This window comes from Pipistrellus kuhlii, unplaced genomic scaffold (genome assembly GCF_014108245.1).
Source record: "Pipistrellus kuhlii isolate mPipKuh1 unplaced genomic scaffold, mPipKuh1.p scaffold_m20_p_20, whole genome shotgun sequence".
NCBI lineage: Eukaryota > Metazoa > Chordata > Mammalia > Chiroptera > Vespertilionidae > Pipistrellus > Pipistrellus kuhlii.
Window position 1 is genome coordinate 15,237,375 of NW_023425516.1, and position 27,177 is coordinate 15,264,551.

At 41.5% G+C, this 27,177-nt stretch overlaps 2 protein-coding genes and 1 long non-coding RNA gene across 9 annotated transcripts in view; 1 reads left to right on the plus strand and 2 right to left on the minus strand.

Annotated features, from left to right (window-relative positions):
- ANAPC7 (anaphase promoting complex subunit 7) overlaps window positions 1-27,177 on the minus strand; it is a 39,248-nt gene that overhangs the window by 9,054 nt on the left and 3,017 nt on the right. For 2 of the 7 annotated variants that reach the window (XR_006742376.1, XR_006742375.1), the window contains exons 2-10: window positions 24,877-25,063; window positions 23,724-23,843; window positions 19,401-19,512; window positions 18,936-19,089; window positions 17,942-18,084; window positions 15,526-15,643; window positions 14,666-14,862; window positions 12,160-12,384; window positions 10,260-10,410 (exon numbers count right to left, since the gene is read on the minus strand). Coding sequence is in view for 5 of the 7 variants with exons in the window: in XM_036449317.2 (XP_036305210.1) it covers window positions 8,374-8,563; window positions 10,260-10,410; window positions 12,160-12,384; window positions 14,666-14,862; window positions 15,526-15,643; window positions 17,942-18,084; window positions 18,936-19,089; window positions 19,401-19,512; window positions 23,724-23,843; window positions 24,877-25,063 (1,597 nt within the window). In the remaining 2 variants the exon portion in view is untranslated. Of the gene's footprint in view, window positions 1-7,799; window positions 8,564-10,259; window positions 10,411-12,159; window positions 12,385-14,665; window positions 14,863-15,525; window positions 15,644-17,941; window positions 18,085-18,935; window positions 19,090-19,400; window positions 19,513-21,221; window positions 21,241-21,967; window positions 22,008-23,723; window positions 23,844-24,876; window positions 25,064-27,177 lie in introns of those variants that run through there. The other 5 variants (XM_036449324.2, XM_036449317.2, XM_036449323.2 and 2 more) reach the window with 5 other exon arrangements.
- On the minus strand, window positions 6,575-7,657 carry LOC118725479. Its single transcript, XR_006742377.1, has 2 exons — window positions 6,953-7,657; window positions 6,575-6,727 (listed from the first exon to the last, which is right to left on the minus strand). It is a non-coding gene; the product is annotated as an uncharacterized LOC118725479 (long non-coding RNA).
- LOC118725475 (40S ribosomal protein S26) lies at window positions 21,432-21,841 on the plus strand. Its single transcript, XM_036449361.2, has one exon. It carries the CDS (start codon window positions 21,456-21,458, stop codon window positions 21,801-21,803), a length of 348 nt encoding a protein of 115 aa, XP_036305254.1. The 5' UTR covers window positions 21,432-21,455; the 3' UTR covers window positions 21,804-21,841.

Genomic DNA, 27,177 nt, shown 5'->3' on the forward strand with positions numbered 1-27,177 from the left:
AGAGCATCGGCCTGCGGACTGAAAGGTCCTGGGTTCGATTCCGGGCAAGGGCATGTACCTTGGTTGCGGGCACATCCCGGGTAGGAGGTGTGCAAGAGGCAACTGATCGATGATTCTCTCTCATCGATGTTTCTAGCTCTCTATCCCTCTCTCTTCCTCTCTGTGAAAAATCAATAAAATATATATATTTTTTAAAAAAAAATAGATCCAGACACACAGAAGCATGGAACAGACTGTCAAATTCCAGAGAGAAGGCGGAATAGGTGAGTGGGTGGGAAGACATCAACTTGTAAGCACATATGCATAACCCATGGACACAGACAATAGGGTGGTAGAGGCCCGAGGAGGGGGCAGGATCAGGCTATCAGGGTTAATGGGAGAATAAAGGGAACTTAAGACAGTAGCCAGAGTGACAAGGTATATCAACTCCATGAATAAAACCTGGTGGAAACTATCACAACTCTTGTTACAGTGTATATATCTGATTTCTTATTAACTAGTTCGGCTCAGTGGATAGAGTGTCGGCCTGTGGACTGAAGAAGGTCCCTAAGTTCGATTACAGTGTGGGATGTGCAGGAGGCGGCCAATCAATGATTATCTCATCATTGACATTTCTTTCTCCCTCTCTGAAATAAAAAATATATATATATTTAAAAAACAAGGAGTGAACATATGCTACTGAATAACAATAAGCAAATAATAAAAAACAAACAAATAAGGTAGCCTAAAAAATACCTCACCAACCCTCCTCAAAATTGTCAAGGTCATCAAAAACAAAGAAAATCTGAGAAACTTTCAGTCTTCTTAGAACCCTTTGGAGACATACTGACTAAAAGTAATGTATTGCCCTAACCGGTTTGGCTCGGTGGATAAAGCGTTGGCCTGGGGACTCACGGGTCCCAGGTTTCAGGTCAAGGGCATGTACCTTGGTTGTGGACACATCCCCAGTAGGAGGTGTGCAAGAGGCAGCTGATCGATGATTCTCTCTCATCGATGCTTCTAACTCTCTCCCCCTCTCCCTTCCTCTCTGTAAAATATCTATTAAAAATATTTAAATAATAATAAAAAGAATGTCTCTTACTAAAAGACGAATGAGTTATAGCAACAATATAAATCAATTTCTTAAATAATGTTAAGCAAAAGATTTGCTGAAGTACAGGCAACAAGTTCAAGAACAAGCAAACAGAAAGTGTTGTTTAGGATGAAAAAACACGGTAAAACTGAAAACAGAACAGTATAATTTTACAATTGAGCAAAATGAACTCACAATTTGCACAAGGTTCACAATTTACATGGCTCAGTGGTTTGAGAGTCAACCTATGAACCAGGAGGTCACTGTTTGATTCCCAGGTGTCAGGGCACACGCCCGGATTGCGGACTCGATCCCCGGGGTGTGCAGGAGGCAGCCAATTGGTGAATCTCTCTCATTATGGATGTTTCTCTCTCTCCCTCTCCCTTCCTCTCTGAATATATATAATCTCCAGGGTCAGAAAGTGAAATATAAAAACAAAATTCAGAATAACGGTTGCCTTTGGCAAGGTTGGGGCAGAGGAGGGTGGGAAGAGAGAGGAATAGGATGTGATCAGATTTGAGCACAGAGCAGGCTTCTGGGATTGTGGAAACGTTCTATTTCTTATCCTGGGTGGAGTGTATAGCTGCATTTTATGTGATTCTTCAAACACCACATATGTTGTCATGTATCTTTATATGTATTCTATATTTTGCAAATTTTACATTTTATTAAAAAATAAAAGAACTACTTCTCTGGCCGCAAAGCAAGCTCTGTCTGGACCTGGTACACTGGAACTATTGTGTAGGAAAGCCACCCTCCTGTGTCTCCTTAGGTGTCTCCCGCTGGCCCTCCCTTAGCTGATGGGAGATGCCCTCCTGGTCAACACATGGATGGCTTGAGTATATGCCTGACAGTCCAGAAAAAGCTCCGGATGGGGACAGGGCATAAGGGTCACTGCTGCCCCTTCCTATCACACACTGTCAGGCTCAGCCTGAGCCTGTGTGGGCTGTGGGAGTCAGTCAGCTTGTTTCAGCCCAACAAGGATGGGGCTATAATCTGGGCACCAACAAAGTCGGAGAGCAGAGGCCTCTCTCAGGACAGATCCCCGATTGCTGCCATTCCCACTCAATTCCTGGACAAAATCCCCACTGCCCCAAGGGACTGATAAGGGAGATGGGTAATGGGCCTGGAATGAAGTCACGGGTAACAGATGATCCAAAAATTAACAAATTATTTTCCTGGGTTAGAAGCTCATGCAGGACTAAGTCTGACACGGAGAGGGACTCAAGGCAAATCAGTTGATCCAGCACCAAAGGGGGCCCAGCCATGGGCCAGAGAGCAAGGCTCATGACTCCAAAGGGACAAGATGTAGACCTGGGAGGGCCACTCCCCTCCTATACCCGCCCCCACCCCGGGCTTGAGTGCTAACAGTCCTCCCACAAAGCCTTCATACCTGACCTTAGGGAAAGGGGACCCAGCTGTCTGAGCGCTTGTCCAAAGGAACATGGAGGCACAGCCAGCCTCCAACTACACAGCCAGGGACAGGCCAGGGGCCTGCGGCGTCCATCTGGTGGAGAGGCCTCCCTCTGGGACGCTCAGTCCTCCTATTGGGAAAGTGGGGTCCTCCAAGAGGGCCCTGGAAGAAGAATGGACACTCAGAGAGGATACAAACAGCCAGCATCCCCCCATCCCCTGAAGCAGGAAAGCTCTGACCTCAGGCCAGAAAACACTCCCCAACCCAGAGCCAACAGGGCCGTCCTGTGGGGAAAGGGGCCTAAATTCCAAAGGCCCAAGAAAGCGAAAGCAGAGTCCACAAGCTCCCAGCTCCAGCAAGAGGGAGTTTCAGTCCCATTTCACTGGGGTAGCCGGGGGAGGGCACAGGGCAGCCTGGGCTCACAGATTTACTGGAGAGAGGACTGGCCAGTTCCCTTGGAAGTTCTAAAAAAGATCATTATACCCTTTCACTCAGAAATCCTCCGCCTGGGAACTTACCCAAAGAAGGAAAGGGCTGTGAGCACAGAAGCCACCGGACAAACGCCGGGAGATTTAAGTGGCCAGTGAGAGCCGTGTCCTTCTGGTGCTGCCCTGGCCGCAGGGTTTGGCAGCCTTAACACCAGCAAGCCTGTGTGCTGGATTTGAAGAGCACAGACATGTGCTGAAGTCAGCTATTTTCCCTTTAGCAGACTATAAAACTGTGTAGAGATCACAGTTAAGAACGTATTGAAGTTACAGGGGGAGAATCTCAGACAAAAACAGCCAACATAAGTGAGACTGAGTTTGCTCATCTATTAAATGGGTCTAATTCCACCCGTGCTTCCGTGTGTGAGGCGAAGGATGTGAGAACACAGGCAAAGGGCTTGCCTCACTGCTGACCCAGATGAGCACTCAAGAAGTAGCAGCTTAACTAAGCAAGTCAGAATGATCGAAAATCACATCTAAGACTGGGGAGAAACAAATGCTGGCGGCACCAGTACTGGCAAGGCTGTGGGAAATAGGCACTCCCACCTTTTTGGGGAGCAATCTCACAGAAACCTCTAAGCACACACTCTGAGATCCAGAAATTTCACTATAAGGAATTTGATCTCTGCACGTTTTTGGAATATTATGCAAACATGTTTATGACAGTGCAAACTACCAATCAAATAAACAAAAAACACCAAATGCCCACCAAAGGCGACAGGTTACAGAAACTGTGCCATCCAAAGAATGAGATTCTGTGAAACTGTCAGAACCAGCAAGGAAGAGCACATTGACACCGCTGCGTGTAAGCATGACCACTTTGGTATACTTTATATATACATATCATTAGTTAAAAGCTCAATACCATTTTTCTAAAGATAGTACAGAAACTTATTTTGCAGAGCCAGGGATTCAGTAGAGATTTGAAAGTAGATATGTTAAATTTTACACTTCTCTCTGAATTTTTTAAACCATGTGCTTATTTTGCAAAGAGAAAAAAACACAGGGACAAAATGGCATCACTCATGCTAAAAGTCCATGATATTAAGCCTAGATTTAATACCTGATCGAACTATGGTTTTAACCTCTTCTAGAGTCAAAATAGTTTTTTAAAATATATTTTTATTGATTTCAGAGAGGAAGGGAGAGAAACATCAATGAGGAGAATCACTGATCAGCTGTCTCCTGCACACCCTCCACTGGGGGGCATGTGCCTCAACCGGAAATTGAACTGTGACCTCCTGGTTCCTAAGTCCACACTCAATCACTTTACCACACCAGCTGGGCCCAGAATCATAATTTTAACCAGTCTGGAATTTTCTGGTTAAGCTCCAGTATCTGTCACAAGGGCCCTGAACAGGCAATCTGCATGATAAAACCCTTATCCTTCTCTTCCCCCATAGAAAGATGTCGCAGGCCCTGAAATAATCCTTTTTCTTTTGTCAGTAGTCCCTTTACTCCCTCTGCCTATAAAACCCTTATATTTTGCACAGCCCTTCCGAGTGTCCTTCTGAATGAGATGCTGTCTGATTCATGAATCGCTTTAATAAAGCCAATTAGATCTTCAAATTCACAGAATTGAATTTTTTTCAACCGTTTACATATATATATATATATATATATATATATATATATATATATATATATATATAACAAATACTTGTGTTAATAAGGTTATTTGGATGGCAGAATTACAGACCACGATATATGTAACAAAATTTTCCGTCTTAATAATTTTTAAGTGCAATTCAGTGGCATTAAGTACATCCACATTGTTGTGTCATCACCATCACAGATCTCCAGAACTTTTTCAACATTCCAAATGGAAACTCTGCCCCATAGACACTAACTCCCCATCCATCCCCCCTCCTTCCAGCCCCTTCTGCATGTCTATGGATTTGATTCCTCTGGAGATCTCATCTACAATTGGAATCAAACAGTATTTGCCCTTCTGTAACGGGCTTATTACACTTAGCATAATGTCATTAATTTTCACCCATGCTGTAGCATGACGGGATTTCCTTCCTTTTGAAGACTGTATTACATTCCACTGTATGGAGGTTGCAGCTCGTTTATCCATTCATCTATCCAACAATGGGCCCTTGGGTTGCTCCCATCGTTGGCTATTATGAATGCCATGAACATGGGTGTGTAGATATCCGCTTAAGACCCTGCTTCAATTCCCTTGGGTATTGCTAGATCATACGGCAATTGTTCAAATTTTATAAGAACTGCCAGACTGTTTTCCACAGTGGCTAGATCATTTACAATACCACCAGCAACGCTCAAGGGTACTCTATTTTAAAATTGTTTTCTTTTAAGGGGTGGGAGGGGGGGAAAAAATAAAACTTTTCTTTTAATGGCTGCTAAGGAGACTGACTTGAGGGCTTTAGGCTTATTCCCATTGTTACTGTCACTGTGTGGTTTCTGAAATACATGACATGTTCTGTGCTGGCAACAGTGAAATCTCCCACGGCAATCTGGGAAACCCCGCAATCTGGTTAGCCCCGACTGGTGGCAGGCCCGGTGCAGCAGGGCCAGGTCAGAAGACAGAAGCCTGCGCTCCACGCCCCTCCTGCTGCCGGGGGAGGGAGGCTCCTGACGTGGAAAACCTTTCTAAGGCACTTACCTTTCCAGAGGCCCTGGCAGGCCTGATGTGACCACCGCCCACGGAGGCCAAGGCGAAGTGCTCGTTGAGTCAGGCTTCACTGCCTGTCAGCAGAGAATTCGGTCCTGGGCAGCGGGCAGTTCTGCGGCTTCGGAGCTGGCTGAGCTGGCCTGGGCATGGGCATGGGCCCCAGAGACTGGTCATGAGCGTTGCTCCCACCCACAGGGAGCCACTGTGAGGCCTCCAGGAGCCTCTGAAGTCAGGCCTGCAGCTTTTGGGGCCCCCCAACCCCCCTCTTAGGTTTCTCAAAATTTGGACCAGGGAATACTTATGTTGGAAAAGAAAGCCCTAACCGGTTTGGCTCAGTGGATAGTGTCAGCCTGCAGACTGAAGGGTCTCAGGTTCAATTCATCAAGGGCATGTACCTTGGTTGCAGGCACATCCCCAGTAAGGAGTATGCAGGAGGTGGCTAATCGATGTTTCTCTCTCTTCCATGTTTCTAACACTCTGTCCCTTCCCCTTCCTCTCTGCAAAAATAAAAAATATATTTAAAAAAATAAAGAAGTCAGGGTGGGAGTGATAAAAGATGCAGACTCCTGAGCCCAGGTACTGGATTTGGATTAAGACTTGGTACTGGGCCTGGAAACCTGCATCATTGAAAAGCAAAAGTTTGGCAGGTGCATTTGGGAAATAGCTGGCCTCATTCTCTGAGGAAGAACTCACAGGCACGGCTGTGGCCCCGATCGAAGGCTGGCAAGGAAAGCTTCCGGCATCGGCCCTGCCAGGTCTTGGGCGCACTGAACGGGCTCAGAACTGGAGTATGAAAGACCAAGCTGCAGGGCAGGGAGCACCCTTCTTTAGGACCCTGCCTCCCTGCTCAGCTAAAGGACCACAAAAAGAAAGGGAGGCGGCTTCAGCCCAGTCTCCGATTCCCCCGAGAAGAATCGGCAATCTGGTATTTACCCTGACGGTGGTGGTGACATTCACAGCAGGCATCATGCTGAACTCCATACGGGGTTTATTCAGTCCTCAGACCCAGGCAGATGTGGGAGCCCGGGCCATGGAAGCTAACTACCAGCCTGACCCGCATCGCTGACAGCGGGAGAGCCGGGACTTACAAACCCAGTCAGTCTGATCCCACACCTGTGCTACAAACGGGGGGGAGAATGATAAGAATCAGTTAAAACATCCCCATATTGGCTGTGCGAAACTCTAGGCACCAGAAGGCACCTGGGAGGCCTCCGCTCGTCAGGTTGCTTGGTCTCCTAGCAGGTGGTTCAGTGGAACAGCCGGAGCTGGGCAGCCTGACTCTGTCCCAGTTCCCTGCCTACATAGGTTTTTTTGTTTGTGCGAAGTGATAGTGGGAGTGGTACCAGTTGAGATCTTCAGCACTCTCCAGGCCACTCTTCCCATTCTCTGATGTGGACTAAGTATTCCCAATTCTACGTCAGGCGCTCTAAAGATGTAGCTTCATTTGTCTCTTCCGCCTGGAACCTGTCAGGACAGAAATGCTGGAGCTGCAGGTGGGAGGGGCCATAAGGATCTAACCCCAGATGACGCAGGGATGGAGGAGCTTGGAATAGAGACTGATCTAGGACCTCCCAGCAGAGCAGAGAGGGACAGCCCAGGAAAAGGGAGACACTCAAGGGCACTAAGGCACAATCTGAACCCGAGGGAATCTCAGGGGTCATGGTGAGGAGACTGGGGTGGGGTTCTCTCCCCAGTCAGGGGAATGGCAAAGGGGTTCCACCTTTTCTCCCGATGCACTGACTGACAATGGCTGCTCAGAGGCAAGCTGAGGAAGGACATGCAGCTGCATTCCGGAGTGAGCACTAAGGCCAACGAGCAGCGTCTTCTCCAGGCCACATGGTCCCACTGCCTGCTGGGCTCTTTAGAAACTGCTCCATCAAATGCTGCTGCCCAGGCACTGGTTCTCATACTGAAAGATACTTTAACAGTAACTTTTTGTCCACTTAAAATTAGTTATCAGATGTTCTGAGCTTTTAAACTACTATACACTTTAGAACAGAACTTTCCCTGTACATCAAATTCATATTTTATACCACCTTTGACTAAATTTGTTTTGTTTTTTTAAGTGCATATTTTATTTTTAATAAATCTTTATTGTTCATATTACAAATGTTCATTCCCCCCTTCCCCATTGCTCCCCTCCCCCAGGTTCCCACCCCACCCTCTGCCCCCCCCATTGTCCTCATCCATAGGTGCAGTTTTTGTTCAGTCTCTTCCCACACCCCCCTCTCCTCTTTTCCCTGAAATAAATTTGTTTTAATGAGAATTTGAGGTTAGTTGTGCCAACCCCCAACCCCACACTTAATGGTTACCTATACTGTCAAAAGCATCACCTCTTAAATAAGGCGTATGAGGGAATGACCCCTCTGATGACCCCACAGCAAATGCTGAAACCAGACACCAACCTCAGAGGTCCTGACAGCCAGACAGAAACAGTCTAAAATCTGGCCAAAGACTCTCCCCCAGGGAAATTTACCAAGAAAATGCAAATGAGCTGGGTGAACCAGCTCAGTGTTACCCAAGGTTCCCAATCCTACTGGCTCCAACCCTCTGGAGCCAGAGAGGATGGATTTATATGGAAGGTTGGTCAGGCTCATTTAAACAATGAGGTCACTACTAGAAACAGGGAGCCAGGGGGCAGAACCCCTGCTGCAATCACATGCTGATCATCGTCCTCCCAGAGAGCGGGCTCCTATGGTTCTTTCAGTCCATGGAAGTGCTCAGCGCAGGGCAGGCCAATATGGCCATGGAGCCGCCACCCGCCTCACTGCATGCCGAACCACTGCTCCTGGTCAGCCCACTGGGCCGCCTCACTGTCGCTGCCCTCCAGGTCCCCTTCTTCCCCACTCCCTTCCATGTCGTCCACATCCTCCTCCTGAGTGGCATCCGTGGGACTCTCCTCCTTCTCCATCTTCTGCATCCCCTCTAGAGACTTCTGGTCATTGGGGTCCAAACTAGGGGACAACAAAACAAAGGAGAGACCTGAATCTCTGCCTTGCTTCTTGCTGGCTGATGCGCCATCTCCCTGGCTCGCCAGTGAAATGACCACCCAGGCACAGAGAAACTGCGAATGCCTGGCTCTCCAAACAACTCCGGTCCCAAAGGCAGGACCAAGGGAATCCACCGCTAGAAGTGAAAGAAGTGAAAAAAGGTATCTTGTCCTAATCTTCAGAATCTTCAATTTGAGTTTTTCTTTTATTTCTTAAACCTTTTCACACATATCCCCTAGCACTAAGCTAGAGGAAGCAATCAGATAACACAAATGAAAAAGTAGTAAACCCCATTAACAGAAAAACTAAAATGTAATTTCTAACAGTATTAGGTTTTTAAGCTACAAGGTTACAAAAAATATTTTCCTGTGAATAAAACTGTTCCATGTTCTTATGAGACAAACATATCAGCATTGTAGGAGTTAACCAAAATCATGCTTACCATGGAACAGACTTGTCAACTCCTAGGTTAGACCCCAGGACCCAAAGCAACCCCTATCTGAGCATTCGAGTTTAATAGCTAAGAGCCATTACATGTGCAAAAGCCCCCAAAGTTCAGAAGCTCAAGAACATTTATCTACTTGGCTCCTAAGCAATCTTTCCTCTTTCCTTTGTGACCATCACCCAAGCCAGCAGGTGTCCAACCTCTAACAAATCCCACCTGTAATAAAAGTCTGGCATTTTATTTTCTCTCTTGCTTCTGGGCTTCCAAAAAGCAGACAAAACCCATGTGGGAATCCTGTTCCTACTTATATACCTGTAGATTGATTTGTATTATCTCCTCTTCTCTAAAACCTTCCATCCAGCTCTCACCCACACCCAGGGCTCCCACCCTCCTCTGTACTCCCACCTTGCCGTCTACAGACTGCTATGAAAGCACTTAGCACGTGGTATCCATCAGTCTGCACGCCTGAGCCTAAAAGCAACTGGAAGCGCGGCATCCCCAGTGGTTACTGAGATGCCAGGCACAGGAGTGGTGCTCAGCTGCTGAATAAGTAAATGAACGTGATCAGACTCAATTACAGACAGGCCTCACCAGGACCTTACAGACACACAGACAACCTCAAAGAAATCACTTCTGTACTAAGCAGTAAGAATACCACCATTTATTTAGTATTTACTATGTACCAGGCACAGTGCTAAGAGCTTTACATGGAAAAATCATTTAATCCTCATTTAATCTTTTAATACCTAGTACGACAGATAGATACAGACAAGGAAATTTGTTAGTAACTCGCCCAAGATAACAGGTGGTGGAAGTAAGTAACCAAACTTCAGAGCTTAAGTTCTTACCTACTATAGTAGGTAGAAACATGGGAAAGTACTCATAATACTTTGATTTGAAAAAGCAGAATATAAAATATATACTACATATAACCCTATAAAAATATGTATATGTGTGGTCAAGGCCAGGAAGATGATTTACACAAAGGAAAACAGAAATTATAGTGATGTGAGCTGGTTATGAGCGAAACCATTCTTTAATGTTAATATACTTTAAAATTCTTTTTTGAAGTCATGAATTCACAAATTCCTCTTCTGTTATTACTCTGTTTGCAACCGTGAGCACAATGTGTGTGTGTTTCCAGAATTTCTGTGACATAGTTCCCTGCCTTCTCTACCCCTCATCACACTTCCCCCCAGGAGGCTAAGTGCCTACCTTAGTGCTATACTATACTGGTCCATTGCTTCCTGATACTCATTGACAGCTACAAGGAAATCTCCTAGGATCCGATGCAGGACGCAGTCACTCTGGTTAGCTAGTGCGTTCCTCAGCAAAGCAATTCCATCTTCGTATTTCTGCTCTCTGCCTAGGAAAAAAAATTAAAAAGACCCTCATTTTCCTACTTACCCAACATTTTGAAAATACATTCCCACCTCAGGTTGTTGTTTTTTTGTTGTTGTTTTTTGTTAATCCTTCACCCAAGGGTGTATTTTTCCCTTTGATTTTTCAAAAGAGTGGAAAGGAGAGGGAGAGACTGTGTGTGTGTGTGTGTGTGTGTGTGTGTGTGTGTGTGTGTGAGAGAGAGAGAGAGAGAGAGAGAGAGAGAGAGAGAGAGACAGAGAGAGAGACAGACAGAGACAGAGACAGACAGACAGACAGACATATTGATTGGTTGCCTCCTACAAGCACCTCAAACAGGGCTGGGGAACCTGCAACCACGGTAACATGCCCTTGACCGGAATCGAATCCCGGACCTTTCAGTGCACAGACTGACGCTCTACCACTGAGCCAAACTGGCTTCGGCCCCATCTCAAGTCTTATACACAAAATCCACAACACTGATCAGAATTCGACAATCTATTTGTAGATGTCCACAAGAAAAAAGTGGTATGGCAGAAAATAACAAGCTCATCTGAATTCCTATTCCATTAGGAAACCTGCAGTTTGGGTTCTGATTTGTTTTAAAGGTACTACTAAGCTAGATTCAAATAAAAAGTGAGCATGTTATTTTATTTGCCAAACTGGACAAATTCCAGTTCATCATTATTATTATTTTTTTTAATATATTTTATTGATTTTTAACAGAGAGGAAGGGAGAGAGATAGAGAGCTAGAAACGTCGATGAGAGAGAAACATCGGCCAGCTGCCTCTTGCACACCCCTTACCGGGGATGTGCCCGCAACCAAGGTACATGCCCTTGACCGGAATCGAACCTGGGACCCTTCAGTCCACAGACCGACGCTCTACCACTGAACCAAACCGGCTTCGGCTCCAGTTCATCATTAAAGGGAACTAAAAAAAGAAAAATTGCTAGCCCTGACTGGTGTGGCTCAGTAGGTTGGAGTGCCATCCTCTGCACCAAAAGGTGGCCTTTTGCCCTGCCAGTGTGGTCCAGTGGTTGAGCGTGGACCTGAGCCAGGAGGTCACCATTCAATCCCGGTGCATATGCCCAGTTGTGAGCTCAAGCCCCAGTATGAGGTGTGCAGAAGGCAGATGATCAATGATTCTCTCTCATCATTAATGTTACTATATATATATATCTCTCTCTCCCTCTCCCTTCCGATCTGAAATCAATAAAAATATATTGGGGGGGGGGGGGAGAGGTGGCAGCATGATTCCCGGTCAGGACACATACCAGGTTTCAGGTTCAATTCTTAGTAGGCCCAATTAAGAGGCAAATGATCTTTCGGTATCTCTCTCTCTCTCAATAAATCAATAAAAATAAGTCCTCGAGTGAGGATTTAGAAGTAAATAAAATAAGAAATAAACAAGGCTAAAATAGTAATTGTTAAGAGAATCCAGATAGGTCAAAATAGCTCAAGTTGGTGCAAACCAGTTCTATTCAATCCAAACTGGTTCAGGAAACTAAAACTGGATCAAAGTGAGATGAACAAGTAAAAACCAAACATAGCTCCACCAGAGTCAGTCCCTGACAATCCAAGCAGATCTAAGCCAACTACATTTAGTTGTGCTAAACCAGTTCATCTGGGCTCAGATCTACTACAGAAGGAAAACACTTATCTGATCACCTGTCACCAGCTGAACTGGGGACGCCAACTGAAGTAAGTTTTTATACAATGAATGATGGACAGGGAAGTAAATAAAATACACTTACTAAGCAGTTCTGCTTTTTTCACCACAGCCTTAATGTAATCCGGCCTTTGGTTCAGGGCTTTATCTAACAAAGTTTTGGCTTTTTCCTGTGTCACTGGGTCTTCGAGACAAACAGTAGCTAGAAGGGTAAGGGTTTGTGCATTCGCTCCTAGAGTTTTGTAAACGTTGTTAGCCATCACCATTGCTTCACGAATACTGTTTGAGGCTAAGTAACATTCAATGAGACCTGAAAAAAAAAAAAAAAAAAAGCTCAACCACATTACCATTCTAAGCCATGCTTCCACTCTGACAAATTATAAACCTTCAAAGTTTCAGAGCAGGGGCAGGCCAGGAGAAAACGTTGATGGTGAGATTAGACTGGACGGTATGTTGATAGAGTAACTAAAAAGTACTCTTCCCCAGAGCACTCACGGATATGGAAAAAGCTTGCACTCAACGGCACCTTCAGTTAGGAAGGTAATGAACATGCCTAAACTGAAGCATTCATAAAGCCCAGCTGAATGTTAGAGAAACAAGTATGACACTAATCATTGGCTGAGATAGTCACAGATGTCTCTAACAAAACCAGAGATTTCCTTGTCTCTTAACAAACCCTTAATTTCCACTGTGCTGTCACCTTTCATGTCCGAGTTTTAAGCTCCTTATAAAAGTGAATGTCCAGTTCTACAAACTAGAGGCCCTTGGGAGCAGCCAAAGGAGAAGAGAAGACCTTTTCATTTGAAACACAGTCCCCAAAAGCATCTGCTGAGGACTTCCCTGAACTAGATGGGAAGAGCTTCATCAGATGGACCGAATATACCAAGATTAGCAGCTTCTGACTCTTTTCATACCCACAGCAAGTTACTAGTAAATGTCCTATGAGGACACTTTAAATACAGTCAACTTCTCATGCCAAGAACTTAAGGAAAACAGAGGAAGTACTTTTTGGCACAAAGCGCTCATCAAAACAGAACCAACAGCTTGAATCCCAAACCCACACAATGCCTGGCAGATTTTCTCTGCATAACCTCCACCCTAGCAGCATTTATAACATTTGTGCATTCCACCACACACTCTGATACTTAACCAGAAATTGCCTAACTCTTAAGGGCAACATGTTAGAGTCAGAAGACAGAGGTCTGCAACTATTGTACTTGGGAAGTGATATTTCCCTGCAAAAGCCCCATTGGAATGTCAGAAGGCAATGGAAAGAATGACCCTACCAGTAAAAGAAGCTAGGCTGGAGGCTGCAAGCAACAGAGGGTATGACTAGTCACCCTGATCCAATTGCCAAATGGTAGAGCTTGAGTGAAGGCAGCCCCTGAAGCCTCCCTGACCAGCCAGCTGGGGAACAAACCATAAACTACCCCAACAACTCTAACCAGCTGGGTCCAAGCTCTTCAACTGCATTCGTGGGTTCAGGTGCACAGGCTCACAGCCCAAAGGAATTAGCATGATAAAAGCTGCTGGGAGGTAGGAAGTTATAGCTCAGGATTAAGAATTTAATTTGAAACCAAAAGCTTGGTTTGCTGGGGTTTCTTTAAGAACAAATCCAAAAAATAAAAATAAAAAATAACAAATCCACCATAGGTATAGCTCTAACAGTTTTTATTTATTTAACACTTTACTTTTTAATTTTATTGGGGTAGTAATCCACCCAGGAAGATTTGTTTTTTTAACCCCCCCTTTCAAATTTTATTTTTCAAATTTGAACTCATCTTTCTGTTAACAGCAAATGACTCCTATACTCCTGGGTTTATTTTTAAATTCCTATAAAAATATGCTTTGGAGGAACTGCATCTTGTAAGAGTTATTTCAAAGCCCGTGACTGAGTCACCAAATATTGCAGAAGCTAGCACAACTCCTTTGAACTCCTGGGGACAGTTCACATAAACTTAAAATAGTACATAACAAAACAAAGTCTGACCCTGATCATGCCCACTCTGGAGTCACAATGAACCTACCAATTCCCACACCACCACCATCACATGAATATGGACTTACCCTAAGGGTAATATTTCTGGCCCAATGTAAGGCAACTGTGAAACAGAATAAAGTCCTATATAATAACCAAGTGATTCAGCACAGTGCTGGCACAGGGAGATTTACACTAATGAGTTGTCTACCTTTGAGAATCCAAAAAATTAACCTCAACTACTTACACCCTCACCAAAAACAAAGAGAAATGGATTCTGAAAGTATGAAGTAAAAAATCCAGCGAAACCCCTAAAGTAATTTAAAATGCTTAATGCAGTGATTCCCAAACTTGTCTGCACATCCGCATTACCTGGGATCTTCAAAAACAAACAAACAAACAAACAAACAAACTCTGATGCCTATCTTTCACCACCAAATATTCTAATTTACAGGGTCTTAGAGAGTGACCTGGCATCAGGACTTTTAAAAGTTCCCCCAGTGGACTCCAAAGTACAACCAAGCGTGGGAACTGCCAGCCTAACAAAACCTTCCATTTCAGCAGTGCTGCCACACCTACAGAGTCACACTGTCATCTATAATTTTTATCTTACCTTCGTAACAGTCTAAGCGACAAGGTGCAAGCCGTATGGCCTCCCGAAAGTGAATTATTGCTTCTTGGACTCGGCCCATGTTCCTGAGTGCTGCTCCCTTCAGCAGCAAAGCTTGAACACTATTACTGTTCAGCTGAATGGCCTTTGCTCCTAAATAGAGGGCCCGGGAGTAGCGTTTGCTATAGAAGCTATGACACCTGGAGAAAAAAACAACCAAAGTTATCTGAGAGAAGAACACAGGCACTCCATTGCTCTTTGTTGTTCTTAACAGGTGTTGGGGGATTTTCTTGGTAATTTTTTTGTTTTTTTTGTTTTTTTGCAAATTGAAGGCAAGATCTTCCAACCAACAAAAATACTATAAAACTTGCTTTACTGAGTTAGTTGGAGTGGAACCCGCAGTATCTCCAAGATATGCCTATGTAAAGAAGCTTCATAGAAGGCCCTCTACATGATTTTTATTACAAACCAGACTTAATCTATCAGTGGGGGGGGGGGGGGGGACATTTTTAAGGGGGAAATCTTGATATGGAAGGAGAACCTGATGATCTGGATACGTTATCAGATCAGAGACAGAGAACTTACAAGCCAGGTCAATAACATAACAGCAGTTCCTGCGCTGAGCATGATGCATTCACCATCTCAGTTTATACCTACGCCATGAAACAGGGGTATCGTCACTGTTTTCCAAAGGAGAACAGAGATTTAAAGAGGTAAATCACCTGTCTAGTCAAAGACCATAATTGGAATCCAAAGTCTTATCTCTTAAACCTGTGTTTTCAAGCTATATTCTATTTCAGAAGAATTACAAATTCCCAAATAATCTGCTGGGAACTGGGGGGGAAGGGAGCACATAAACATACCCCGAGACCACCCAGGGTTCCGCATGCTGATCAGAAATATTGAAGAGTCGGCAGCCAAGATTCTCCACATCCTCCAGCCGCCCTTCTCGCGCCAGGAGGTAGCCATACACATCCATTCCTAGAAAGGAAGAGGCTCTTTAAACTCTTTATAAAGGGCAGCACCATCCTCAGAGCCCATCCCTGAGCCCTTTCCACCATCATGAGCTCCTTCCGTCAGCATTCCCAGTTCCCAACAAAATTATTTATAAAAAAGAAAAACAAAACAAAACAAAACAAAAAACAGCCCAGCCGGGATGGCTCAGTGGTTGAGTGTCGACCTATGAATCAAGAAGTCATAGTTCAATTTCCAGTCAGGGCACATTCCCAGATTGTAGGCTTGACCACCTGTGTCGGGTGTGGAGGAGGCAACCGATCAATGATTCTCTCTCATCCTTGATGTTTCTATCTATCTACCCCTCTCCTTTCCTCTCAAAAATCAATAAAAATATATTTTTAAAAAGAAAAAACACACATCCAAACTAAAGAAAAAGAAAAGGAGTAGGACCTACCTCACAATTTGAAAGCCTGCTATTTTTAGGAACTGTTTGTCCCTGCATCCTGTCGCGGTAACTACAGCTATCCTAACTCAACCAGAAAGGCCCAAAAAAGGTATCAACTACGTTCTCTCTTCCAAGAGGTCTAGGCAGTCAGGGTTACACACTTAATATGCCAGTTGGTCTTGAAAAAAAATGTTAGCCTATTCCAGAAAAAGCATCTAGTTCTTTCTGAAGTCTAGTTTATGTAAAATCATCCCTACACACGCACACACTTTATTCTCTCATGTTCTATAAAAAGGGCCCTCCATTCTTGTCATTCATCTCTAAACACTATTTCCCTCCATTCCTTATTATCCCTTCAGATTCCCAGGAAAAAGTCTCAAGCCAAGATTACTCCAACATTCCCTACTGGCCCTGACTCTGGTCTGAGTTTCCAATTCCAGGCTTCTGACTACTACCAGATCAGTATTTCTAAACCACCATTTTCATTATGGGCAGGGTAGCTTGGAGAGAGAAATAAGCACTGGGCAAGAGGGAGGCCTTAAGCAAACAAATTCATCTTTTTTCCTCTCACTACTCCATCATTCTTGTGGCTTAAGTGTCTACAAGACTGTTTATTGTAACAAGGTCTTTTGGAGGTCTTTACAAGCAGACCTCAGCCCTTCTATTTGACCTTATTTCCTACTATTCCTGAGCACACAGCCTTACTTACTGACAGTCCCACAACAGTCATCCTTTAGAAGTGCATGTGGCTTACTCCTTCAACTGCAGTCTTCTTTCAAATCAATAAATTTTGTTGATGTGCTCATTCCTAATTACTTCCTTCATTTACCTCCTTTTTAAAAAAATATATTTTATTGATTTTTTTTACAGAGAGAAAGAGAGAGGGGTAGAGAGTTAAGGATATAGAGTTAGAAACATGGATGAGAGAGAATCATCAATCAGCTGCCAATGTACATGACCTGGACCGGAATCGAACCTGGGACCTTTCCACAGGCCAACACTCTATACACTGAGCCAAACCAGTTAGGGTGCTCATCCTTTTCTTAACATCGGTTCATTTATTCCCTTTTAACTATACAGAGTAAAGTAAATCCCCTAAAAGCATATTACGGTTCTGGAAATGCCATCCAAACGCTCAGTCAGGCACATCATAAATCTATAAATCTTGAGAGCCTATGATCATAAGGAGAAGCTATAACTCCTTGCAAATGAAAAAAAACAGCACCTAAATAATGATCTGTGGTGAGATGACACTTGAATGAAGCAAAAACAACTGCTCAAATGGCATTACCCAAGCGTTAGAGACATGTGTCAGGACCAAAAGAATGGTAAACAGCAAATGTAATAAATTTTACAAACTATTTCCATGAAAACTGGTATCAGAGATCATGCTACATTTTTTTTTTAAGACCTCACACATTTATTACTGAACCAACCTACTATCACAGGAAAAAAAAACATCAACAGAGCAAAATCACAAATCCATTAATTTTCCAATTAAAATGTCCCAACTGTCCACACAGTAGCATCTTTTCAATCATTTAAAGGTGTAGGCAACCAGGATACAGCATGAATATGTGAGTCATCTCTCATGAGTGAGTTCTCATAGGCCGAGTTTGGTTCTTCTCCAATGTCTCCTCTTCAAGTTGTACTTGATTTTATTACCAGTTTTCATCAGAATCCCCTGGGGAATGGGCCAGTTCTGCTTTTGTTTATTGGCCAGGAAGCTCTTGATCCTGAAAGTCTTGTGGGAAGACATGGTGAAGGAGAAGCGAACGCATGCACCTCGATGGCGGAGAAAGAGTCACGCTACATTTTTAATCTTTTCTCATCTGTCCCCCTACTGTCACTTCCGCCTTGCCCCAAGAATTACTTACCTTTTATTAGATAAGGATCCAACATCTGTGCTTGTTCAAATTTGAGGACAGAGTTCTTATTGTCTCCAGCTCTGAAGTATAGATCAGCTAAGCTTCCCAGTAGATCCACATTATCTCGTAACAACGACTTTTTCTCTAGTGAACTTTAAGATATTAAACAGTGAACCTTAAAACCTGTTATAAATCCTCTTGGTTGTTAAGTCTGGGTGACAGGCATATAAGTACTATTTTTTTGTGTGTATATATGACATTTTTCATAATAAAAAACTTCAAAAACAAACTGTACACTAGATTTTCTTATTCTGAGCTTATGATTAAATAAAAAGTTATATCTAAGAGTTAAAATATACAATTTAAAAATAATGAAATTGTATTATCTAGACATAAAAATTAAATGAATGACAAATCTAAAAAACAAAAGTTACATAAGATAGCAAATATACAGAATAAAGCAGAAATCTCTTGTTACCCAGAGATAACTTTCTGATTGCAGTTTTTCAGTGGATAAAATATGCTATATGATGTTAAATGTAATGTTATTCACAAATGACAGCTACTTGATACTCAACCAAATGATAATATAACACAAATCCCAGTCTCTTGTCCTTGGACTTTACCTGACTAGAAAGAAAATCCCCAGTCTTAGGAACCCAACCCAGATCAGATGCTGCAATAACTATGCTTCTGGGCATGCAAAAAGATGTCTTCCAGGTTCAATCAAGAATGATACACAAAGGCAGTTTGCTTTGCAATGGTTACTACTTTTGCAAGTACAGAGTTAAACTCCGTCCAAATTTACAATTAACAGGTGCTCAGCAGAGATTATTACATTTGGGACCATATGGTACATTAAGAGACTAACAAAGCCCAGGGACAACTGGCTGCAACACCAAGAGATAAGGACCTAATTTTCCTGTTTTGCTACTTTAGATATATTAGACCTCCTTATAAGGAAAGGGCTTCAAGAACACTTAATTAATTTTGCGGCTCTCACCAGATGGTATTGATTGCTCTTGAGTTGTCACCAGTATGCACAAAAGCATATGCTTTGATCCACACAGAGAGCCAGTCCAAGTTAGGCACGGTCTGGATGACATTCATTGTCATTGATGCCACCTCTGCACCTTTTACAGATAGGGACAGCAAACCTAACCCAATAGAAAGCAGAAAAAAGAATGAGAGGCATAGCATCTCTCTTCTACAATGTAATAACCAACAGGTTATCCTTTCCGTGGGTTAAAGGCAACCTTTGTCCTATTCTAATCAAGATGCATATGACAGAACAAACATAATTTAGTATTTCTTGATCAGTGAAATACATGGCAACAGTAATCTATTAAATCACCATCTACAGATGAAACTTTTGGAAAAATAAAACTATTCTAGTATACTGCCAAGATCGAGAACTGCTACACTAGAGAGTAAACACTCCACAAATATAGGCAGAAATGATCCGTACCTAGAATGGCATCGAGGGCTAATGGGCACTGTCTCAGCACTTCCTTATAGCTGGTGACTGAAGGGCGCTCCTGACCAGCCTTCTTATACAAGTTTGCCAGCATCATGTTTATCTGTAATAAATAAAAGCAGAAGACAATAAGATTACGTGTATATTGCGAAGAAAATATTTCACCATCAATTTAAGTCCTGATTTTTATTACTAGCTACTACTTTACTTTTTACTAGAAAATCTACCCAAAGCCCCATGGAAATAAACAAATACCAACTCCATTCATCAAAACAAACAGAAATTACTACCTTTGCTTTTCCTATATCCTCTCATTTCTAAAAGAAAAATCAAATTCCTTTCACTTACCCAACCAAAAGGTCCAATAGTATTTGGACCAAAGATGCTGCCTCTGGAAATGGGAGTAACATTCATTTGAGAAATGTTACAAAATTCTAATTACCTTGATTCTTTCTTGGTCTTAAGACAGAAGATGAACTATTCTAGAAATGCTCAAGTTTACATATTTTAGATGAAATTAACATCAAGCCATAGAAAGTGAGGGATTCTTTTTTATTTTTAATATATTTTATTGATTTTTTTTACAGAGAAGAAGGGAGAGGGATAGAGAGCTAGAAACGTCGATGAGAGAGAAACATCGACCAGCTGCCTCTTGCACACCCCCACCGGGGATGTGCCCGCAACCAATGTACATGCCCTTGACTGGAATCGAACCAGGGACCTTTCAGTCCGCAGACCGACGCTCTACCACTGAGCCAAACCGGTTTCGGCAAAAGTGAGGAATTCTTAACATAGCTACTTAAGATGAATTTTCCCTAAAAAGGAAATGACAGACCCAAAAGCACAATACTACTTGGCTTCTCTCTGACAATTAGTCTAGCAGATAGACTCTCTCCTTTCTCATACTTAAAGCTTTGACCAATAGGTACTGTACTGCCTGATTCATCAAAGTTATGCTACAAAAATCAAACTCTAACTGACCTTTAAAGGTAACAATGATCCAGAGATTATACTATTTAAATAACACAATTCAAATATGTAACTCCACAAAACTTTATTTAAATAACCCTTTCAGAAATGCAACGGGGAAATTTTGAGAAAACCTGAACGTTCCAAAGAAGGTACAGGGAAAGTATAATCTTAAAAGCCCAAAGAGAAAAACACAGTATTCCAATTTAAAATTAATAGAGCATAACACAACACAGAGTTTGCCAGATCATAACCTAAAGAAGCAGTCAACATGAAGGCAAAGAGAAAAAAAAGCCAATCCAAAACTCTTCAATCATCTGTAGCTTCGTACTCCAAATGTTTACTCCAAAGAGTGGCTCTGAAGATGAAAAACATGTTCCAATTATGTCCTTACAGTATATAAAACAATCTACTATGGCATAAATCCATACTGATTCAAACAATGAAATAATACTAGAAATAAAACTATTTTTTATTTGGCCTCAGATTTTTCCATTTTAGGCTATATTGAAATGCAAAAGAAGGTACTTAAAGGAAAACTCCAGTATTAGGGTCAAACTTAAAAAGAGGTTTAAATTTAAAAACCTTTCTTGACTGCTTGTTATTAACAAATCATGACTGATGGGCAAACAGATATTAAAATTCCCTTTAAACTACCTGGAACTTCAAAAGAATGAGTTTTGACTACTACCTAGTGAGAAAGTCAACATTTTTAAAGCAGATACTTACTTGGTAACATCACAAAGCCACATTCTACCAGTTATAAACATAAGCAGTAATCATTTTCTAAAAACTGAGTGAGAAATTGTGTTATATTTTTGCTCTTAAAAGTTAAAGATTTACCAAGATATAATAATCTCACACTGGAATTTTCCTTTAAAATGTGAAGAAGTGTGTGGCGGTGTTTACCATACATTAACAGACGTTCATTTTTGCATATAAGCATAACCAATGGATGAAAAACTCTGGGGAGGGAGGGCATGTATAGGAGTGGAAGGGGTGGGGATTGGTAAGGTATGTACACATATAATACCTTAATAAAAATAAAATGGACTCTCTCGGGTCCTCGTTTCCAAGATGACCAAGAAAAGAAGGAATAACGGTCGTGCCAAAAAAGGCCGAGGCCATGTGCAGCCTATTCGTTGCACCAACTGCGCCCGGTGCGTGCCCAAGGACAAGGCCATTAAGAAGTTTGTCATTCGAAACATAGTGGAGGCCGCGGCCGTCAGGGACATCTCCGAAGCCAGTGTCTTCGACGCCTATGTGCTTCCCAAGCTGTATGTGAAGCTGCACTACTGTGTGAGCTGCGCCATTCACAGCAAGGTAGTCCGGAATCGGTCTCGTGAAGCCCGGAAGGACCGAACACCCCCGCCCCGATTCAGGCCTGCGGGTGCTGCCCCACGACCTCCACCAAAGCCCATGTAAGGAGCTAAGTCTTTAAAGAGCGAAGAAAAGTTCTCTGGGGAAAATAAATGGAAGCTGTATTTCAAAAAAAAAGAAAAAGAAAAGAAAAATAAAATGGAAAAAAAAAAAGACCAATGAAACAAACAAAAAAAAACAGACGTTCATTTAGTCGTATTTTGACTCACTTCCTTGTCCTGTACACAGACTGAGAAGCCAGTTAACTCCCTAACAGACAAGAAAGAAAAACTATAAATATTATAGGTTTATGTTTGAGGCACACATCTTTGTTTCCCCCTGGCTCTAACAGCTCTACTGAATGAAGAATATGTACTCCTAATTAATGCAGATTCCTCTAGTCCCTCTTAAAATGCTGGATACCACAAAACTGAGCTTGTCATTACTCACTGTCCTCAAACTCCTTGAAGTCATTAAAGAGGAAATAATGGTGCCCTTCCAATAAGATAATGAACAGGTATAATTCAAAGTTTATCATCAAAACAGGATCTTCCAAAAGGAAGATATTCTTCATATATGAAAAAATTATTCTTCAGTAAGTCTTTCATAGGGTACCAGAACACAAGTTAATATATAACCACTCAAGCTTATTTTAAGACAGGGTAGTGTGTAATATGCTTCCAAATGTTTTTAATAGTAGCCACCACCATAAAATATACTAGGGAAATAGTATATAAACCTCAGAAAATCTTAAATACATTTCATTATAAAGAGATACTTAAACACATTCTCATAAAGTTTGATTGGTTACTTTTAAAACTCAGCATCATTTAGGTGAAAAAACACTAAATACACTAGGTCCTTACTGATTAGATTCCTCTTTTAAGCACAGGCATCTTACAGATAAAATTCTTCACTGTTAAGCATGTTATACAGAATAGTTTTTCTTTTTTTTCTTTTTTTTAATTTTTATTTTCCACAGAGAGGAAGGAGTGGGACAGAGAGTTAGAAACATCGATGAGAGAGAAACATCGACTAGCTGTCTCTTGCACACCCCCCACTGGGGATGTGCCCGCAACCAATGTACATGCCCTTGACTAGAATCAAACCTGGGACCCTTGAGTCCGCAGACTGATGCTCTCTCTACCACTGAGCCAAACCGGTTTTGGCTAGAACAGTTTTTCAATGAAGTGAGGGAGACAGTTGACATGAAAGAATATGGTAGAATATTAAATACTGACATGAATTCAATCTAAGAGCAAGGATTTGCATTATTTTTCTAAACTAAGCTTAAAAAAACACACCCAAAAACCCATAATCAAAGATGACCAATATATATAATACTCCTTACAGACTAGTACTTTAAAGAGTATCCTCACATATATAAACTTAGTTTTTCCAAAAGTTAGCAGAAAAGTATTATTATCCTCATTTTATAAATAAGAGGGAAAATAAAGTTCCGATTGGAATTTGCCCAAGTACACACTACAGCTTGTATGCCCAAAACTCAGATAAGATACCAGATCTTCTCATTTCAGTTGCAAATATTCTATTCACTATGTTGTCAAATCAAACACAAGTACGTATCCCCCACACAAATAAGTACAAAAGGCTCTTGTAAACTTGATTTTGAAAATGAAGGGATTAATAAAACCATTCACATTACCAAAAAAAAAAATGAGGTTCTAAAACAGTATAGTTGCCACCTGGAAGTGCACTGCAATTCATTTTTTTCTACAGTAAGAAAAACAAAGAATCAGCACTTGTATTCTCCAGCTACCATTTTCATCAGCTGAACTTTCAGGGTCTCATAAGAAAGGCACTCTTCTACCTCTCTGAGCTCAACCCTTTAACAAGGAACAAAGTAAAAACCAGAAGCAAGAGTAAAATGTTCAAATGGACTCCCTAATGTATACAGAAAACTGAAAGAAGAGTGGTGGAAGGAATAGGGAGTTGAAAATGTAACAAATTGTTAATTCAACTTACTTTGGGAGTTCTTTGTCTTGAAGGGATCCCATCAAGGATAGCAATGGCATCTTTATCTTGTTTTAGCATTGTGTAACATTCAGCCATTTTGTATTTCACTTCAATTTCAGATGGAAGACACTAAGAGGGAATGAAAACATCTCTTCAAAATATTAAACAGTATGGCACTTCTTCATAATGTTAAACATAGGGTTACCATAATATCCAGCGCCCAGCAATTCTGTTCCTATATATACAGCCAAGAGAACTGCAAACATATATTCAAATAAAAGCCTACACAGAAGTGTTCAAAACATCCATCCATCTACCGTGTTTCCCCGAAAATAAGACATCCTCCGAAAATAAGACCTAGTGCATGGAAAGATAAGACATCCCCTGAAAATAAGACCTAGCGCAACTTTGGGAGAAAAAATTAATATAAGACACTCTTTATTTTCGGGGAAACAGGGTATCTATCTATCTAAAAGCCTACGTAATCGTTATGATCGGATTTTTCTTAAGCAATTATAAAAAACTGGCAGGAAATTTTTTAATTAATTAATTATTATTATTATTTTATTTTTTTATTTTTTACAGAGAGGAAGAGAGAGGGATAAAAAGTTAGAAACATCGATGAGAGAGAATCATCGATCTGCTGCCTCTTGCATACCCCCTACTGCGGATGTGCCCACAACCAATGTACATGCCCTTGACCAGAATCGAACCTGGGACCTTTCAGTCCAAAGGCCAAGGCTCTATTCACTGAGCCAAACTGGTTTCGGCAATTGGCAGGAATTTTCAGATTTCCTATATATTTCCCCAGCTATTCACAGTCGTAAAATGTTATATTTTAAAGTTGTATTTTCATTAACAATATAAAAACACTAGATTTTAAGTTCTGTTTGTATGAAAGGGAAGAACAATGCATGACGTTGGTTAGAACCCAGATCATTCATAGTTAATTCCATTTTTAGATTCATCCAGAATGAATTTTGCTATTAGCCCTTAATTGGATGCATTCTTTCAAGTGGTTTTTCATCTTTGTCCAGTCCCTTTAAAATTACATTTTATTTTACTATCTTCCACATCTAAACATCAGTCTTACAAATTTTTTCAGTCTCTCTCGCTCTCAGCCCTCTTCCCCACCAAAATCACACTTTGTATCTCCCATTACCTGACTCTGTGGAGTGGATGTAGAATTGCCAGTTGAAGGTCGCACTTTTGAAGTTTTACTTAAGGCTTTCTTCTGCTGTAAAGCCATGGTATACTTGCTTACAGCATTACGATATTCCTTATCATGAAAGAGCGAATCTGCATGATACACCAAAAGCTGGTACTTCTGAGATGGGGAGAATAACTCACTAGAAAACAAAGAAAGTAAACGCTCTACATGGGTTGTTTTTGAAAGGTTAGAAAGTACATACCCACCCTTAGTGTCCCTTCTTAGTGTTCAAGCCTGGCACAGTTTAAAAAAAAAAAAAAAAAAGTGCCTTAAGTGCTAATTCCTAAAATTAAAGGAATGGGGCATACTCTGCTAATATGGTCAACACATCTAGAAGATTGCCTTAAATATGTTTCCTTTATTTACTGTAAAAGCAATGATACCTCTAAATCTCTTTGTATAACTACAAAGGTGTACAAAGAAGAATGTATATATTTTTCTCCTCTTCTTTAACCCAAGATTTATTAATTTAATGGTTTGACAGATATCCATACCCTCTTATATTAACATCAATTTTTAGGATAAGACAGAAAACAATCACAATGATTTAACTAGTATTACCAAAAAAGAATTGAAAACTTGGAAAAGAGAAAGTTCACCAGTTGAATCCTTTTTAGGAAAGTACTGAAAAGAGGTTTGTAGGGAACTGAAAACTCTTCAAATCCTGAATAAAACAGAAATACTGAAATATGGAAATAGAAGAGGATAAGCCAGTGGAATAGAGTGGAATAGAAAGAGGATTAGTCTTATTTGATAAAGGTTTTTTATTTTATACACAAGAGTAAACTTTATAAGCACTTGAATTTTTATCTTGAGTCTCAGGGGTTTAAGTACAGTGTAATGAAACCAATGTCCCAAAACTTTCACCTTGAATACTGTTCACAAGTGTTGTAAGTGCCTAGAAGCTGACTGACAAAGGATCTTCAATAGGAACCATAGCTCCAACCTGGTGGCCGTTGGCTGGAGCGTCCTCCTGCACCAAAAGGCTGCAGTTCTCGGTCAAGGCACATACCTACATTGCATGTTCAATCCCTGTTCAGGGTGCATACAGGATTTTTTTCCTCCAAAAAATCTATAAAAACATATCCTCAAATGAGGATTTAAAAAAAAAGTGGCATAGATTTGTGGCTGTCAGGTACATGAGGAAATGGGATTGGAGAGTGACTACTACTTGATAAGTTCCTTTTCTGGGTAATGAAGTTTTGGAATAGACAACAGTGATGCTTCCACAACTCTGTGAATATATTTAAAACCACAGAAATGAATTTTTTTCTTTTAACAATTCTTTTTAAATATGTTTTTATTTATTTCAGAGAGGAAGGGAGGAGACAGAGATAGAAACATCAATGATGAGAATCACTGACTGGCTGCCTCCTGCATGCCCCACACAGGGGACAGAGCTCGCAACATGGACATGTGCCTTGACTGGGAATTGAACTGTGACCTTCTAGCTCATAGGTCGACGTTCAATCACTGAGCCATGCCAGTCAGGCCGGAAATGTATTCTTTAACAGGGAGAATTCCATGGTATGTGAATTTTATCTTAATAAAAAAAACCTCTTTTTAAAAGGATGGAAAGTTTAAACACAGGATATAACGTTACAAAGGAAATTCACAAATTGAAAGCTATAGTCCAGATAGTTCAAATCTCTTCCAACTCTGAGATTCTATGTATTTAATGATAAATAAGATTAGATAGAAAATGTTATTATACTCAGGAAGCATTCATATATTTAAATATTATAACAAACATGCCTACTTGCATTATCTCTGGAATGATATGAGAAACTTAATTGTTGTTTGCCTCTGGAGAAGGGAAATGGTGGGATGAGGTTCAAGACTAAGGGACAGCCCTAACTGGTTTGGTTCAATGGATAGAGCATCGACCAGTGGACTCAAGGTCAAGGGCATGTACCTTGGTTGCAGGCACATCCAAGTGTAGGGGTGTAGGGGATGTGCAGGAGGCAGCTGTCGATGTTTCTCTTTCATCCATTTTTCTAACACTCTCCCCCTATCCCTTCTTCTCTGTAAAAAAACAATAAAATATATATATTTTTTAAAAGACTCAGACAGATACTTATCTGCAGACCCTTTCTGCTTTGTTCGATTTTTTTTTTACTGTATTTTATTGCCAAGTCAGTAAGAAATTTGAAAATATAAATGATATAGATCAGAATCTAAGTGCCTCCTGAAACTAGGAAACTACCAGTGTAACCTAATATGAAGAAGTCTAGTCAGAGGATCAGACTGCTT